The sequence below is a fragment of the Pelophylax lessonae genome (assembly GCF_965119305.1).
Source record: "Pelophylax lessonae genome assembly, chromosome: 8".
Classification (NCBI taxonomy): domain Eukaryota; kingdom Metazoa; phylum Chordata; class Amphibia; order Anura; family Ranidae; genus Pelophylax; species Pelophylax lessonae.
In genome coordinates, this window is record NC_138775.1 from 18040756 (window position 1) to 18056145 (window position 15390).

Here is a 15390-nt window from a genome sequence, read left to right on the forward strand (position 1 = left end):
GGTACGCGCGGGAGTGATGTAATCGCGCCTCCGGCCATCTCGCGAACCCGGAAGCAGGACATGTCGGCCGTCCTGTTGCTGAGGGGGCGGGACGGCGGGGGCTTCGTTTAAAGGTAAGTACTTCATAATGAGCTAGTATGCGATGCATATAGCTCATTATGCCTCTCTCTTTACAGGGCTTTTTTTTCCCTCGTTTTTTTTGAGTGACTTTACTTCCTCTTTAAAGTGATAATAAAAGGCAAGTGGCTCCTGGTCCCTCCCTCCTGCCAAGTGCCCCAGAAAAAAACAGCTTGCTATAAGGGCACCTAAGTAGGCTCACTTCTGCACCACTGCTCTGCATATCCATTCACACACAGCCTCAGTTTCGCCCCGCCTTCTCCCTCCTCATTGGCTCACTGGTTATGACTGGCAGCAGCAGGAGTCAATGACTCCCGCTGCTGTCTCAGCCAATGAGGAGGGAGAGTCCCCGGAGAGCCGAGGCTCTCGGGTACAACGCTGGATCACGGTGGGACACAAGTATGGGGTGGGCTGCACATAGGTGTTTTTTTTTTACCTTCATGTATGAAGGTAAAAAAAACCTTGAGCCTTTAGAACCACTTTAAAGCTGAACACCAGAAAAAACATAGAACTCCTATCATTTAGGTTTAGCAGATTTGAAAAAGCACTTTTTATTGAGCAGTTAACCCTTGCAGTGGGGCTTTGCTGGAATGTGCCTTTAATCATAGCATAGAAGTCTACAGTCCAAGTCCAGCTTTTCCTAAACTTTCAACATAGAGAAACCCTTAAAATAACTTTCCGGTCTCAGGGAACCCTGTCTGAAAAATTACGATTAATAACTCATGATAAATTAGTTTGATGGTCAGTGGGAACAACACTCCTTACACTTGTGGTCATTGGAAAGAATTAGCCTCTTACAGATAGCTACAAAGATCAATGGAGTGAATGGGAACTTATCTGAGAGGCAGAAATTGTTCATTGATCACGGAACCCCTAGCAACCTCTGAGGAACCCTGGGGGATCCATGGAACCCTGGTTTAAGCCGAATCTTGTGGGTCAAACACGAGAAGGAGGGGGGTCCCCAGGCAGGGACTCTGTTCATGTTGTCCAGATGAATAAAGTTTTTAACCGTTGCATGTTCTTTAAAGCACTCTTTTCTTTCAGATTTGTGACGTCACTGGACGGAGCCCCTGCTGACATTCAGCACCCAATCTTCCATGACGGTGACGTCCTTCATGGCTTGGGGGCAGTGTCATCTATACTTTTGCCAAGACATGGCAGTGTATGCCTGCTGGGACTTATGTTCCCACATCTGACTAATCAAGCCCAGGCCCGTGACCATGAAACGAGCACGATCCGAGCACGTGGACACACTCTGGATGAAAAGGACACAAAAAACACACCAATTCTTCATTTTAGACAAAAAAACATTACAACTTTTTGAAACCCCGCTGGAGCTTATTTTGGTGTAAAAGTTAATATTCTTAAACACATATGACAAATAAAATAATCATGGATTAAAAATATAAAAACATAAAAAAAACTTGGTAAGTTTTTTTTTTCTCTGACAGTGTTTGAATTTTTTTTAGGATATCCTTTTCGTTTCTCTTTGTTACATTTTGTAGCTAGACACACGTGGATAGAAGTAAAACAAAAAATAAAAATAAAATACAGTTAGTGTTAAAGGCAAAAACAGCAGAGAACCAAAGGCCACCCCAGCGTATAATGGAAGTCCCCTATCTTCCATGCCTGCAATCTAAAAAAGGTGGGCGCACACTTGTATGAACACAAATATGAAAATGGCAGATGTCCTATGTGTTCCACCGCCCATGAGGGAGCCGGGCAGAAAAGAGCAGTGTTCCAGAAAACTTTGATAGTTTGCTTATAACAGCAATGCTTTCCGTTGTCTGGACAGTAGATTGCAGGCTACAAAAGTTCAGTCAGGATCTCCCAAGCCCCCGAATCTCCCTCCACTTGAGACAACGTTCATTAAGGGGGTACATAAGGGGGTGGTGACCGGTATGGGGTCATGTTCTTGGGGCGCGAGCCTTTACCCTCCATGGGTGTTGTGAAAGGTGGGGGAGGCTGGTAAGGGGGGGCATTAGGGTCCTCATCCCTTAGTGGCGTGTATTCCCCCAAGGTGTCCTGGTTTAAGGGGACTGTCTCTGGCACGTTCTGGTTGGGGTATTCCGGAGGTGGTAGAGGGGCTTTCTCCTCCTTGAGGATCAGTGGCATGCTGGAGGAGGGAGGAGGCTTGGAATCATCCAGTTCATCCGCAAATATAATAGGGACGCCCTTCTTAATAAATGTTGCCTGATCCTCGATGGTCAATTTGCCTTTCCGCTTCTTACGGTAGCAAATCATGGCGATGATACCGGCAATCAATAGGATAGCAGCCACAACAACAGCCGGTATTACAGTATGAAGATAAACATCGTCCTCGCTGCTCTTTTCTGGATTTCGGTCAGCAGCTATGGTAGGAGCAATCATGGTGACAATCGGCTCCACCTCGGTTATAGGAATGGAGAAAAGGCCACTCTTACTCCTACAGCTGCCGGCAAGTGACACATCCACTTTCTCAAGCTTAAACTCTGGTTCCAAGGCTGAGCGAAAATGCTCTCTTACTTTGCCGTTTTCATCATAAATCTTCCTTGCCACTACTTCAATGTGCTCTTTAGGACAAGGATTTACAGGGATGGTGTTGTTGGTCCACTCCACAATGATGGAACCTTTTGAGATATTCTGCAGGGTGACTGAGCTACTGTTCCTGTCACCAAATGCCAAACCCAGCTTCTTCACCAACTGGATCTTCTTCATGATATCATTGGCCACAGAATTATAGTCTCCCTGAAGCTTTGCGCTGAATTTCACTGGCGATGGATCTTTAAGAAATAAACTACGGACTTGGATTTCAAGAGCATCAACTGCACTGAGACCTCCTTTGTCTGTAGCTTTTAGGTAGTACTCATGGTCACCTAAATGGCGGGCATCAGGCATACCATACATCACTTGGCTGGCACTGTTGAGTATCACCCATGTCTTGTCTTGTATGCTTGCGTTTTTCCTAGGCTCCAGCGTAAGTCTTAAATTATCAGTTGTGCCATCTTCTTTATCATAGAATGTGTCGGGTGGAATCTTCACTTCAAAATAGGTTCCTACCCAAGCAACAACTTTATCAATGTGATTAGTGAGTTTGGGCTCAGTGTTGAAGGGTCGACTCGTAGAGGGGCGGATTCGGCTTGGAGATGTGGTTTCGACTTTTGTTGTCGGTGTTTTGGTAGTTTTAGGAGGCCTTGGCTTTTTGGTTGGCTTCTTGGTTGTGGTAGTAGTAGAATCTGTAGCAGGTTTCAGGGTGGTCACCCGTGGTTTCTTGGTGGTGGCAGAAGGAGGTGTGACCACAGCTGTCGGTTCTATATATGAAGGTCTCGTCATTGTTGGACGAACAGGCCCAGGAAACACACTGGTTGTTTCCAATTTGGTTGGGTGGATCGGGCCAAGTGTTGGCGTGTGCATAATTGGACCCCTGGTTCTTATTGTGATGGTGGGCTTTCCAGGGAGTGGAATGGGTTCACGGACTGGAGGAGCAGTTGTATCTGTTGGAGGGGCAATAGCTGGTGAAGTGGGAGTTGGAACAATTCTGACAGGAGGTTCATGGACAGCACTTGTTGGTGGTCCAATGGCGGTAACAGGGGTTGGGGTAGTGTAAATCTGTCGCCTTAGCCGCTTAGGAGTGTGTGGTTTCTTGTTGGCAATGTGCCACCCTACAACAGGATAGCCAAGTTGTGCTGACATTGTGCCTTCTTTAGCTGGAACCTCCACAGAACTGATATTTGGGACACTGTTCTGATCCATAGAACAGCCAACTTTCCAAGACAACAAAGCACCATTTTCAACAACTTTCTTAGCGTTGCCAGGCCCAGCCATAAACGCAGACATGTCAAAGAGTCTGTTATTCACTACTGGGACCAACTTCATCTGATACAGTTCCACCTCAGAGAAGTCTCGCATTCGCTTAAGGACATCCACTCTATCCTTAGGGGTCATTTTTGTCAGGTCCGCATCCAGAATGACGGTGAGAATAGTAATGGGCTCATCGGGGCCACAAAGGAAAGGCGTCACATCATTAGTCTCTTGCCCCGTCACCCGAACAGACTGTGGCTCGCTGTGATCCTCAGGATGAACCTCAATGGAGAAGACATCTGTAGCCTGTGGTATGAAAGTTCCATTTTCTGCCACCGAAAAAGTGTTTACAGAAATTTCATACACTCCTTTATCACCCTCCAGGGGAAGTCCCTCCAACACCTCATCGTCCCAGTGTAACCACGAAGGCAGGGTCTCCTTTCCATTTTCAGAAATCTGAAATAAAAAAATAATAATTATAGGATTAGCGAAAATAAAAATATGAACTATTTATAATATATCTCCAAACCAGAGGAGCTTACACTCTTAACACCCCACCACAGTCTCACACTATCATGTAGCGTTGACATCTGCAGTGCTGTATAGAGAACACTGAGCCAGTGACATCAGTCTCTGCACCAGAGGAGCTTATGCTTTAATTTCCCCACCAGTCCCATATTATACATTTTTATAGCTCTGACATATACTGCAGCGCTGCACAGATAACACTAAGCCAGTCACATCAGTCATTGCCCCAGAGGAGCTTACGCTCTAATGTCTCACCACAGTCACACACTTCTTCATGGTTATAGCACTAACATAGCTAGACTATGGAAAAGAGGACCCCCAAGTCATGAGAATATTCTCTTCATACAGAGTGGCATTCAGTTTTAGGAACAGTCATTGTCATTATCCAATGTTCCGCATTCACACAGGGGTTAGGCATTTTCCACTTGGCACTCACATTAGGTGACGGCTACTTTGCCAATAACAAATGATATGGCAGATCTGAATCGGGCGACTGAAGATAAAAATTTGATAACTGCTTGGCAAATCCTCACTAAATCCAAAATTATTATTAGGGAATGTGATAAGTATGATCATAAATATTTAATAGGTAGTATTTGTCTTTGGCCATGGTAGTATGTACGTCCCGGGGGCCGTCGAGCCTCTCCATGGCAGAAGGGGGGGGGGGGTCCCTGAGCCTGTCTGCAGCAAAGAGGGAGGGGGATGGCTGGGGGTCCGTCCTGAGCCTGTCCGCGGAAGTAGGGGGGGTCATGGAATCTCGCTTCAGCCTGAACATATGACAAGGAAGCTGCCTTGTATTGCGAGCACAGTCATAATTCTAGGCACAAGCAGGAGAAGACTTGGAAGCGGCATGTTTTGGACTGTTTACTAGAATCAGTTTACAATAAATGAGTCCATTAATCAAAGAACATTTCAAGACTCGAAAACAGGGGAGGTGAGCTGGTAGAGGAGTGCCTTTATTTTCACGCAGCGATGCCTGCCATCCAGGAATCCTGGGGGTGCTGGAGCAGGAACGGATATTTCTGAAGATGTCTTTCATACTAGAGAATTTCTATTTTTAGAATGCTTCGCACTGTATGCAGCGGCCTATATTTGGAAGGCTGAGCATGTGCTGCCTTTTTCACGCACACCATCGACTGTAATGGCGGTTTGCGATCCGCCTAGAGGGGACCGCAGGACAAATCCAGCGTCAATCCTAAAGGACCATTTGTAGAGCAAACGCACCCAAGATACAAGGAGCGTCTCAGAAACGCACAGCTGTTTTGGGTTTACGCATGTGTTGCTCGGGTGTCCTGCGTACTATAAAATCTATCCTCTCCATAGATAAAATCTCCGATGATGCTCAGCTAGGGAAGCCACAGTGCAGAGTCCCCCTCCGATCCTTTATGTTCTCAGGGAGATAGACCATCATGCAATGCACAGTCATTAAAAGGCTGGAAGGTCCCAGGTGATCGGAAAGCCTTTGGTTCTGACATCACGCCTGCGTAAATCTGCGAGGGGGCGATCAACCAATAAAACTCCTAAAGAACCATTCATACCACTGCCAAGTGTCTGATGTCCGTAACCATGAAATGTTATTAAAAATATTGATCGCCGTAACAAAAAGGTGATTATGGTGAGCGCGATTGAGCACAGTCCCACGTGACTGAGAGCTCTGCACAGCTAATTTATTTGCCAACATACAGCCCTGAGGGGAAAGCAATTCGCTGCAATTTCTCCGATAATATAGATCTTCTATAACACTATCATGGCACCCAGGAAGAGGAGGATACTTAAATTGTGGGGGTGACTGGGCAGGTTCTCATCTTTCAGCTTAGATCAGTGGTCTTCAAATTGCAACCCTAGTCTATAGCTGGCCCTTGGAGCATCTATTCCTCCCACTGGCACCTACCATGGGGCGTCGATCCTCCCACTGGCACCTACCATGGGGTGTCGATCCTCCCACTGGCACCTACCATGGGGCGCCATGGCTCCCACTGGCACCTACCATGGGGCGCCATGGCTCCCTCAGACACCAACCATGGGGCGCCATTCCTCCCTCAGACACCAACCATGGGGCGCCATTCCTCCCTCAGACACCAACCATGGGGCGCCATTCCTCCCTCAGACACCAACCATGGGGCGCCATGCCTCCCTCAGACACCAACCATGGGGCGCCATGCCTCCCACTGGCACCAACTATGGGGCGCCATGCCTCCCACTGGCACCAACTATGGGGCGCCATGCCTCCCACTGGCACCAACTATGGGGCGCCATTCCTCCCACTGGCACCAACAATGGGGCGCCATTCCTCCCACTGGCACCAACAATGGGGCGCCATTCCTCCCACTGGCACCAACAATGGGGCGCCATTCCTCCCACTGGCACCAACAATGGGGCGCCATTCCTCCCACTGATACCAACGATAGGGTACTATTCAAGCCACTAATATTAATGGGGCACTGTTCCTCCCACTAATACCAATGATAGGGCACTGTTCCTCCTCCTACTGACCACCAATCCTGAGGCCATGTTTATCCTCACTAATGCTAGGCCTGGCCAATCTGCACACCCCGCCCCCCAATATCTGAAGAACAGAAAACTGGCCCTTTGCTTGAAATGTTTGGAGACATCTGGCTCAGATGGGTCAATTTTTACAATTGAGGGAAGAACGCCACAAAAACCTGGGTAGAACATGCAAACCGCATGCAGGCAGAGCCAGGGTTGTAACTGAACCCAGGATCCCAGTACTGCAAGGCCACACACAGCCAACAACAAGGATACAGTAATACAAGCTGTGAGGCAAGATGGGAAACTAGATAGTCAGGACCTCCTGACCTAACCCTGTAGAGACTCGTCTTACACTGGCCCAGAGGCAGTAAGAAGAGGATGCAAAAAGCAGTCAGCCCGCTATACTGGACACCAGGCCACCACCCAGAATCCTCCTCTGCCGACCACTGTGCAGCTTGGACCGGACCTGTACAGTGTTGGCCGGGAATGCTGCAGTATTTTTAGCCAATGAATCCGACACGTCTGCACGCTGAGAGATTAGTTTATATATAGTGTACATACAATGCTGACCTTTCCAAGATAACAGAACGCTGTCTCCACTTACAGCACGACTGTAACTATCTGCCCCGCTGCATGCTATATCGGCACCGCCACCCCCCTTCCCCTCACCGGTTTAACCCCTGAAGACCTGGAGCGGGGGCTGAATGGGTGTAGAAGCCAATGTGATATTAAACACAACCATGGTCAGCGGAATGGCCTTCCCTTACTGCTCGTGTCCTCTTTCCAGACACATCTTCTCAAAGACCATTGCCCACCATCATTTACCTCTCCAAGCTTTGATTGCTCTGGGTCGCCTGTTGACACAAGACAGCCATCTACATGCAGATCAAAATCATCAATCATAAAGACATTCTAAAGAAAGGTATAGGACACTGCTGAACCAACCCAATCCATGTTGGGTGTAAATAACGGCCTCAGCCAGTGCTGCTCTACTGACCACGCCCATTGCTGCGTTTCACCCCACCCACCAGGTCTTAGTCCAAGCTCTATGACTAAGCCCTGAGGAGCAGGGTGAAATGCTTCAGTGGGCTTGGTCACTGGAACAGCACTTGTGGAGGCTGTCATTTACACCCAACATAGATTGGGTTGGTTGAGCGGCATCCTATACCTTTCTTAGAGACGCTCTGGATGTGTGCAACGGGATGCCAGCACCCACTTTCTTGAGCACCAAAAAAACCTGCAATACTGGAGAAAGAAAGCTGTATAGGATGTCGGCACTGACTGCGTATTGAACTACAAAGGTTTTATGTAAGTAGTGATGGTAAACCATACTCTCATATACAATATGTCTTGCCTGATGTACTGATGACCCCCTTCCCCCCCATGTTATGTCAACCCTATTTTGCATATGACCAACTGGGTAGAGTAAGTTCAGCTTTACTGGGAATTCTGAAGTGCTAAATGACAGACAAGAACATCATTCCCAACTCACCCAACCTACTGCTGCCATTGCAACCAGCAACAGCATTAAACAGGACAAAGGCAGACATCCAAAACGTGTAAATCCATTATCTTTGCAAGAACATGAGTATCTCTTCTCCCCAGCAATAGATGTATAATTGTAGTACAGGAACTTCTAACATACAGGAGGATGCACTAAGGAGTTTTAGGCACAGAGATTACACTTCCTCGCTATAACCCCACGGGAGAGTGGTCCTGGCCACCTCCCTGTCCTATGTAAACAGACTCAATCTGGGTGGACGAGGGACTTTTCATGCCTTCAACGTTAATTACCATTTCTCTACTTTCCTGTTCTGCAGTTGGTGGTGTTATGAACTTCCCTGGATTGTGTTTGGGATCTCAGAAAACAATAGCGGGAACCTGGGCCTGACAATTTGGCAAAAAGTCTTATGCAGCTGCCTGACAGTTCACTGCGCACAACTCAGATATACAGTGCCTTGGGAAAGTATTCAGCCCCCTTGAACTTTGCAACCTTTTGCCACATTTCAGGCTTCAAACATAAAGATATAAAACTGTAATTTTTTTGTGAACAAACAACAAGTGGGACACAATCATGAAGTGGAACGAAATTTATTGGATATTTCAAACTTTTTAACAAATAAAAAACTGAAAAATTGGGCGTGCAAAATTATTCAGCCCCCTTAAGTTAATACTTTGTAGCGCCACTTTTTGCTGCGATTACAGCTGTAAGTCGCTTGGGGTATGTCTCTATCAGTTTTGCACATCGAGAGACTGAAATTTTTGCCAATTCCTCCTTGCAAAACAGCTCAAGCTCAGTGAGGTTGGATGGAGAGCGTTTGTGAACAGCAGTTTTTAGTTCTTTCCACAGATTCTTGATTGGATTCAGGTCTGGACTTTGACTTGGCCATTCTAACACCTGGATATGTTTATTTGTGAACCATTCCATTGTAGATTTTGCTTTATGTTTTGGATCATTGTCTTGTTGGAAGACAAATCTCCGTCCCAGTCTCAGGTCTTTTGCAGACTCCATCAGGTTTTCTTCCAGAATGGTCCTGTATTTGGCTCCATCCATCTTCCCATCAATTTTAACCATCTTCCCTGTCCCTGCTGAAGAAAAGCAGGCCCAAACCATGATGCTGCCACCACCATGTTTGACAGTGGGGATGGTGTGTTCAGGGTGATGAGCTGTGTTGCTTTTACGCCAAACATAACGTTTTGCATTGTTGCCAAAAAGTTCAATTTTGGTTTCATCTGACCAGAGCACCTTCTTCCACATGTTTGGTGTCTCCCAGGTGGCTTGTGGCAAACTTTAAACGACACTTTTATAGATATCTTTAAGAAATGGCTTTCTTCTTACCACTCTTCCATAAAGGCCAGATTTGTGCAGTATACGACTGATTGTTGTCCTATGGACAGAGTCTCCCACCTCAGCTGTAGATCTCTGCAGTTCATCCAGAGTGATCATGGGCCTCTTGGCTGCATCTCTGATCAGTCTTCTCCTTGTATGAGCTGAAAGTTTAGAGGGACGGCCAGGTCTTCGTAGATTTGCAGTGGTCTGATACTCCTTCCATTTCAATATTATCGCTTGCACAGTTGCTCCTTGGGATGTTTGAAGCTTGGGAAATCTTTTTGTATCCAAATCCGGCTTTAAACTTCTCCACAACAGTATCTCGGACCCGCCTGGTGTGTTCCTTGTTCTTCATGATGCTCTCTGCGCTTTAAAAGGACCTCTAAGACTATCACAGTGCAGGTGCATTTATACGGAGACTTGATTACACACCGGTGGATTCTATTTATCATCATTAGTCATTTAGGTCAACATTGGATCATTCAGAGATCCTCACTGAACTTCTGGAGAGAGTTTGCTGCACTGAAAGTAAAGGGGCTGAATAATTTTGCACGCCCAATTTTTCAGTTTATTTGTTAACAAAGTTTGAAATATCTAATAAATTTCGTTCCACTTCATGATTGTGTCCCACTTGTTGATTCTTCACAAAAAATTACAGTTTTATATCTTTATGTTTGAAGCATGAAATGTGGCAAAAGGTCGCAAAGTTCAAGAGGGCCGAATACTTTCGCAAGGCACTGTACCTCTGAACAACTTACAGGCATCACAAAACATGGCAATGCAACTATAAGTTATGGCTATGCAGACTACACAAACACACAAAGGACTCCGATCCCCTATTCTACTTTCCCCCAAACATACACACGCATACAGCAACCCCATTCTACTCTTCCCCCAAACACATGCAGGAACCCCATTCTACTCTTCCCCCAAACACATGCAGGAACCCCATTCTACTCTTCCCCCAACACATGCAGGAACCCCATTCTAACACACGAACCCCATTCTAGTCTCCCCCAAACACACACACACACACACACACAGGAACCCCATTCTAGTCTCCCCCAAACACAGCAACCCCCTTCTATTGGCCCCCTATTACGCATACACAGCAACCCCATCCATTTCTCCCCCTAACACATGCAGGAACCCCATTCTAACACATGAACCCCATTCTAGTCCACACACACACACAGGAACCCCATTCTAGTCTCCCCCAAACACAACAACCCCCTTCTATTGGCCCCCTATCACGCATAACCCCATTCTTGTCTCCCCCAAACACACACAGGAACCCCATTTTACTCTCCCCAAATACATACACAAGTAACCATTCTACTCTTCCCCAAACATGCACAAGAACCCAAACACACTCCCTCACCCTGTATTAATCTTTCTTAGACGTGCACACATACCACCTAAGGTTATTGTCCCCCAGATACACACATGGGTCTAATGCAAATTAGACCCAAAGTGGGCGGCAAAGTGGTGTAGTAATTAGCACTTTCGCCTAGCAGCAAAAAGATTGCTGGTTCAAATACCAAACACAACACTACCTGCCTGGAGTTTGCATGTTCTCCCTGTGCAGGTTTCCTCCGGGTACTTGGGTTTCCTCCCACACTCCAAAAGACATGCTGGTAGGTTAATTGGATCCTGTCTAAATTGGCCCTACTATGTGTATGTATGAATGCGAGTTAGGGACTGTAGATTGTAAGCTCTTCGAGGGTAGGGACTGATGTGAATGTGCAATGTATATGTAAAACGCTGCATAAATTGACAGCGCTATACAAGTACTTGAAATTAATAAAATACACCCGTCACTCCAAAATAATGTCTCGCAAAAATATCTAAGACCCTGGACTAATCTGCCCAAGGCATACACAGCAATGTTCCTGTACCAATATCCCACACATACATTTTCTTGTTACAAAAACAGCTTAAAAAGAGGTTTTATCTGTACAAGCGATTTTCTTGGATTTCAGTAATTCTGAGAAGAGATCCTTTTCTTTGGCTGTATGCAGCAGTCCCATGGAAACTCTGACTAGACTAGTGATATCAGCCGGAAAACTTTTTTCTCTCTAGTCACCCACGGCGGAGCCCCTTGGATGGGCCCAGGGTGGACTTTGAAGTTGTGTCCTTGCATCCCCCCCCCTCCCCCACACACAATGGCTTTCATGTTCCGGCTTTTGATATGAAGTATAGACTGTTGAGCTGCCAATTTGTGCCGGACAAGGTGACCTCCACATGGGAGTGTTTCTTCTCGAAGGACGACGAGGATCTCACAGCCGAGTACCTGGAGGGGATAATCTATTCTGGAACAAGCCCAGACGAGCTGGACGCCGGCTCCGGTTCCCCCTGACTGAGTGCTGCTTATTTCCGCTGAAGTGATCAGACCAGGGCTCGGCATTTCAGAGTTTGCAGCTAAAACATGAAACGAAGAGACGTCTGCAATGTGGTGTGGAGGGTCCGTGCACTCCACTGGAGTATTATAGAATGGTTGGTTATAAGCTTTCCAGGCTATGTAGGCAAAGATAAAAAGTTACAGAAAACACAAATCTACACGGAACAACCGTCGCAGCTGCAGACATCAACACCAGGAGTGCAATAAGGCTGAACACTGCATCAACGCAACTTCCCAACACCTGCAGGATAAAAAGTGATCACCGAAACGTAGGGACAAAGATCTGCAGAGCAACTACAATCTCCAAAATGGTTAGCGCCGAGCGATGGCTAACGCACAGCAGGTGAAGAAGTGGGAATGATTGGATGTGGGCATTATACAGCAGGCTGGGAAATTTTACAAGAGGTAATAAAGAGCTTGGCTTCTCCTATGCACCCATCACTGCTGGAGCGGTTGGGGCAGTGTGGTAGAGATAGATATGGAGAAGAGCCTCTTGCAAACTGGCCACTGCAACAAAAATTCCTGGTGCATTTTCTCGACACAGAAAGCTCAGGTGCTATGTACAGTCACCAACAGACATGAATGGCTGTATGCCACTGTACTCCAGCATAAAATTGGGCCAATGGTTCAGCCCAAGCAGGAGTTCAGGCTGAACATTGGCTGTTCGCCCTGTTTGGGGAAACACCCTAATTTGGTATCGGATTGGGCAAAGCTGTTAAGAAGCAGGGCAAGGAAGCCGGCTGCGATGAGTTTATCAGCTGTGAACGGGCTTTCCCGCTGACAGCTATAAAAAAAATTAAAAATTGCCACTGTAAAAAATAGTAAAATGGCCTGGGACTCGCTGTCGACTGCCCGCCCCCTCCCCTCCCCTCATGTCAGGCTGCATGTTCAGATAAGGGTCTGGTATCGATTTTTTTTTGGAAGGGGGGGGGGGAATGTGTCGGCAATTGAAACCGTAAGCCAATTTAAACGTGACTCGTTTTTTTCTTCTTTAGAAATGTAATTTTTGCTGCAGCATGTTCTATGCATGCTACAGACACGCCACTTCACAGGCAGTCGAAGGGTACCCCCAGGCACTATATATTTAAAGGAATTTTTCATTTTTATTGTACTTTAACATTAAAATCACTGCTCCTAAAAAAAACTATTTTCTTTTTAAAAAGTTTTGCGTTGATACATGTCCCCCAGTGCAGTACCCGAACCTCCGTAGCCCAAAAAAGGCACTTTTAATTTTTTTCTGTTTGGCTCCCATAGACTTCAATGGAGTTTGCCGTTCGGGTTAGAACTTTTCCCCTGTTCAGGAGCTCTGCTGCGAACCGAACAGGGGGGTATTCGACCCATCTCTACTCTGGCATACACAATAACCTACAGGCATACAGTATACGTAAAAAATAAAAAAAAAAAAAAGTATATGGGCTTTCTGGGTGTGGGAAATATAACAGAATTTTCATTACATAGACCCAGGCGCCCGTGTGCAAGAGACCTATAGATGGATAATGTGTGTAGGCAGGAGGTACAGTGGAGGAGGAGAAGGGAATTTGTGGTAGAGGTGTATAAAGGACTCTGTTGATGGAAACTGAACTGTACAGTGGAGACTGATGTAGGTAGATACATAACCGTGCAGTGGGAATGAATATGGGTGGATACGAGCCCTGTGGTGGAGATAAACATAGAACAGGGACAGACATAGGTAGACGTGGGATGTGGTGGAGACGGATACAGGGGGGCCGGGGCCGTGCGGTGGAGACGGATACAAGGGGGGCCGGGGCCGTGCGGCGGAGACGGATACAAGGGGGCCGGGGCCGTGCGGCGGAGACGGATACAAGGGGGCCGGGGCCGTGCGGCGGAGACGGATACAAGGGGGGCCGTGCGGCGGAGACGGATACAAGGGGGGCCGGGGCCGTGCGGCGGAGACGGATACAAGGGGGGCCGAGGCCGTGCGGCGGAGACGGATACAAGGGGGGCCGAGGCCGTGCGGCGGAGACGGATACAAGGGGGGCCGGGGGCCGTGCGGCGAAGACGGATACAAGGGGGGCCGGGGCCGTGCGGCGAAGACGGATACAAGGGGGGCCGGGGCAGTGCGGCGGAGACGGATACAAGGGGGGACGGGGCAGTGCGGCGGAGACGGATACAAGGGGGGACGGGGCAGTGCGGCGGAGACGGATACAAGGGGGGACGGGGCAGTGCGGCGGAGACGGATACAAGGGGGGCCGGGGCAGTGCGGCGGAGACGGATACAAGGGGGGCCGGGGCAGTGCGGCGGAGACGGATACAAGGGGGGCCGGGGCAGTGCGGCGGAGACGGATACAAGGGGGGCCGGGGCAGTGCGGCGGAGACGGATACAAGGGGGGCCGGGGCAGTGCGGCGGAGACGGATACAAGGGGGGCCGGGGCAGTGCGGCGGAGACGGATACAAGGGGGGCCGGGGCAGTGCGGCGGAGACGGATACAAGGGGGGCCGGGGCAGTGCGGCGGAGACGGATACAAGGGGGGCCGGGGCAGTGCGGCGGAGACGGATACAAGGGGGGCCGGGGCAGTGCGGCGGAGACGGATACAAGGGGGGCCGGGGCAGTGCGGCGGAGACGGATACAAGGGGATGTAGGTTGTGCATTGGAGATGGCTATAGGAGATGTGGACTTTACAGTGGAGATGGATATAAGGGGACGTAGGCTGTGCAGTGGAGATGGATATAAGGGGGACAAAGGCCATGCAGTGGAGGGGGGATATAGACTGATGGGGCCCATGGGGTGCAGATAGACAAAGGTGGGCAGGGGCTCTGCAGTGAAAAAACATAGTTGGATGTGGAAACAGGCCATGTGGTGGAGATGGACATGAAAGTGGATGACAGATAAAGGTGAAAGCGGTCTCTGAGGTAGAGTCAGACATAGGTGGACATGGACAATGCAGTGGAGACCGATATGTGGATACTGGCCCTGTGGTGCAGAGGACCATAGAATTGGGACAGATATAGGTGAAGGTGAACTGTGTGGTGGAGGCTGAGATTGGTGGATGCTAACAGCAAGGTGGAAGCGGACACAGCAAAAGATGGTGGGGGAGACGTCAGCGTTCTCATAACATTCCAGCACTGACAATGGCAGTAATTAGGGCAGACTGCTGGGGGGGGTTTATGGTCTGGTAACAGCTGCATCACCTCAGCCGCCCCGCACCCACCACAGCAGCACTGACTGTGCACAGCTGGGAAAGTCGTATTTCATGTTTAACAGACAAAAAGAAGCCACAGAAAAGA

General features: G+C 48.3%; 1 protein-coding gene across 2 annotated transcripts in view; it reads right to left on the reverse strand.

Moving 5' to 3' along the window:
* Window positions 1–1518: 1518 nt before the first annotated feature.
* Window positions 1519–15390, reverse strand: part of DAG1 (dystroglycan 1) — a 143855-nt gene continuing 129983 nt past the window's right edge. For both annotated transcript variants that reach the window (XM_082265339.1, XM_082265338.1), the window contains one exon: window positions 1519–4353. In XM_082265339.1, coding sequence (XP_082121465.1) covers window positions 1987–4353 — 2367 coding nt within the window. In that variant the 3' untranslated portion in view covers window positions 1519–1986. The remainder of the gene's footprint in view (window positions 4354–15390) is intronic.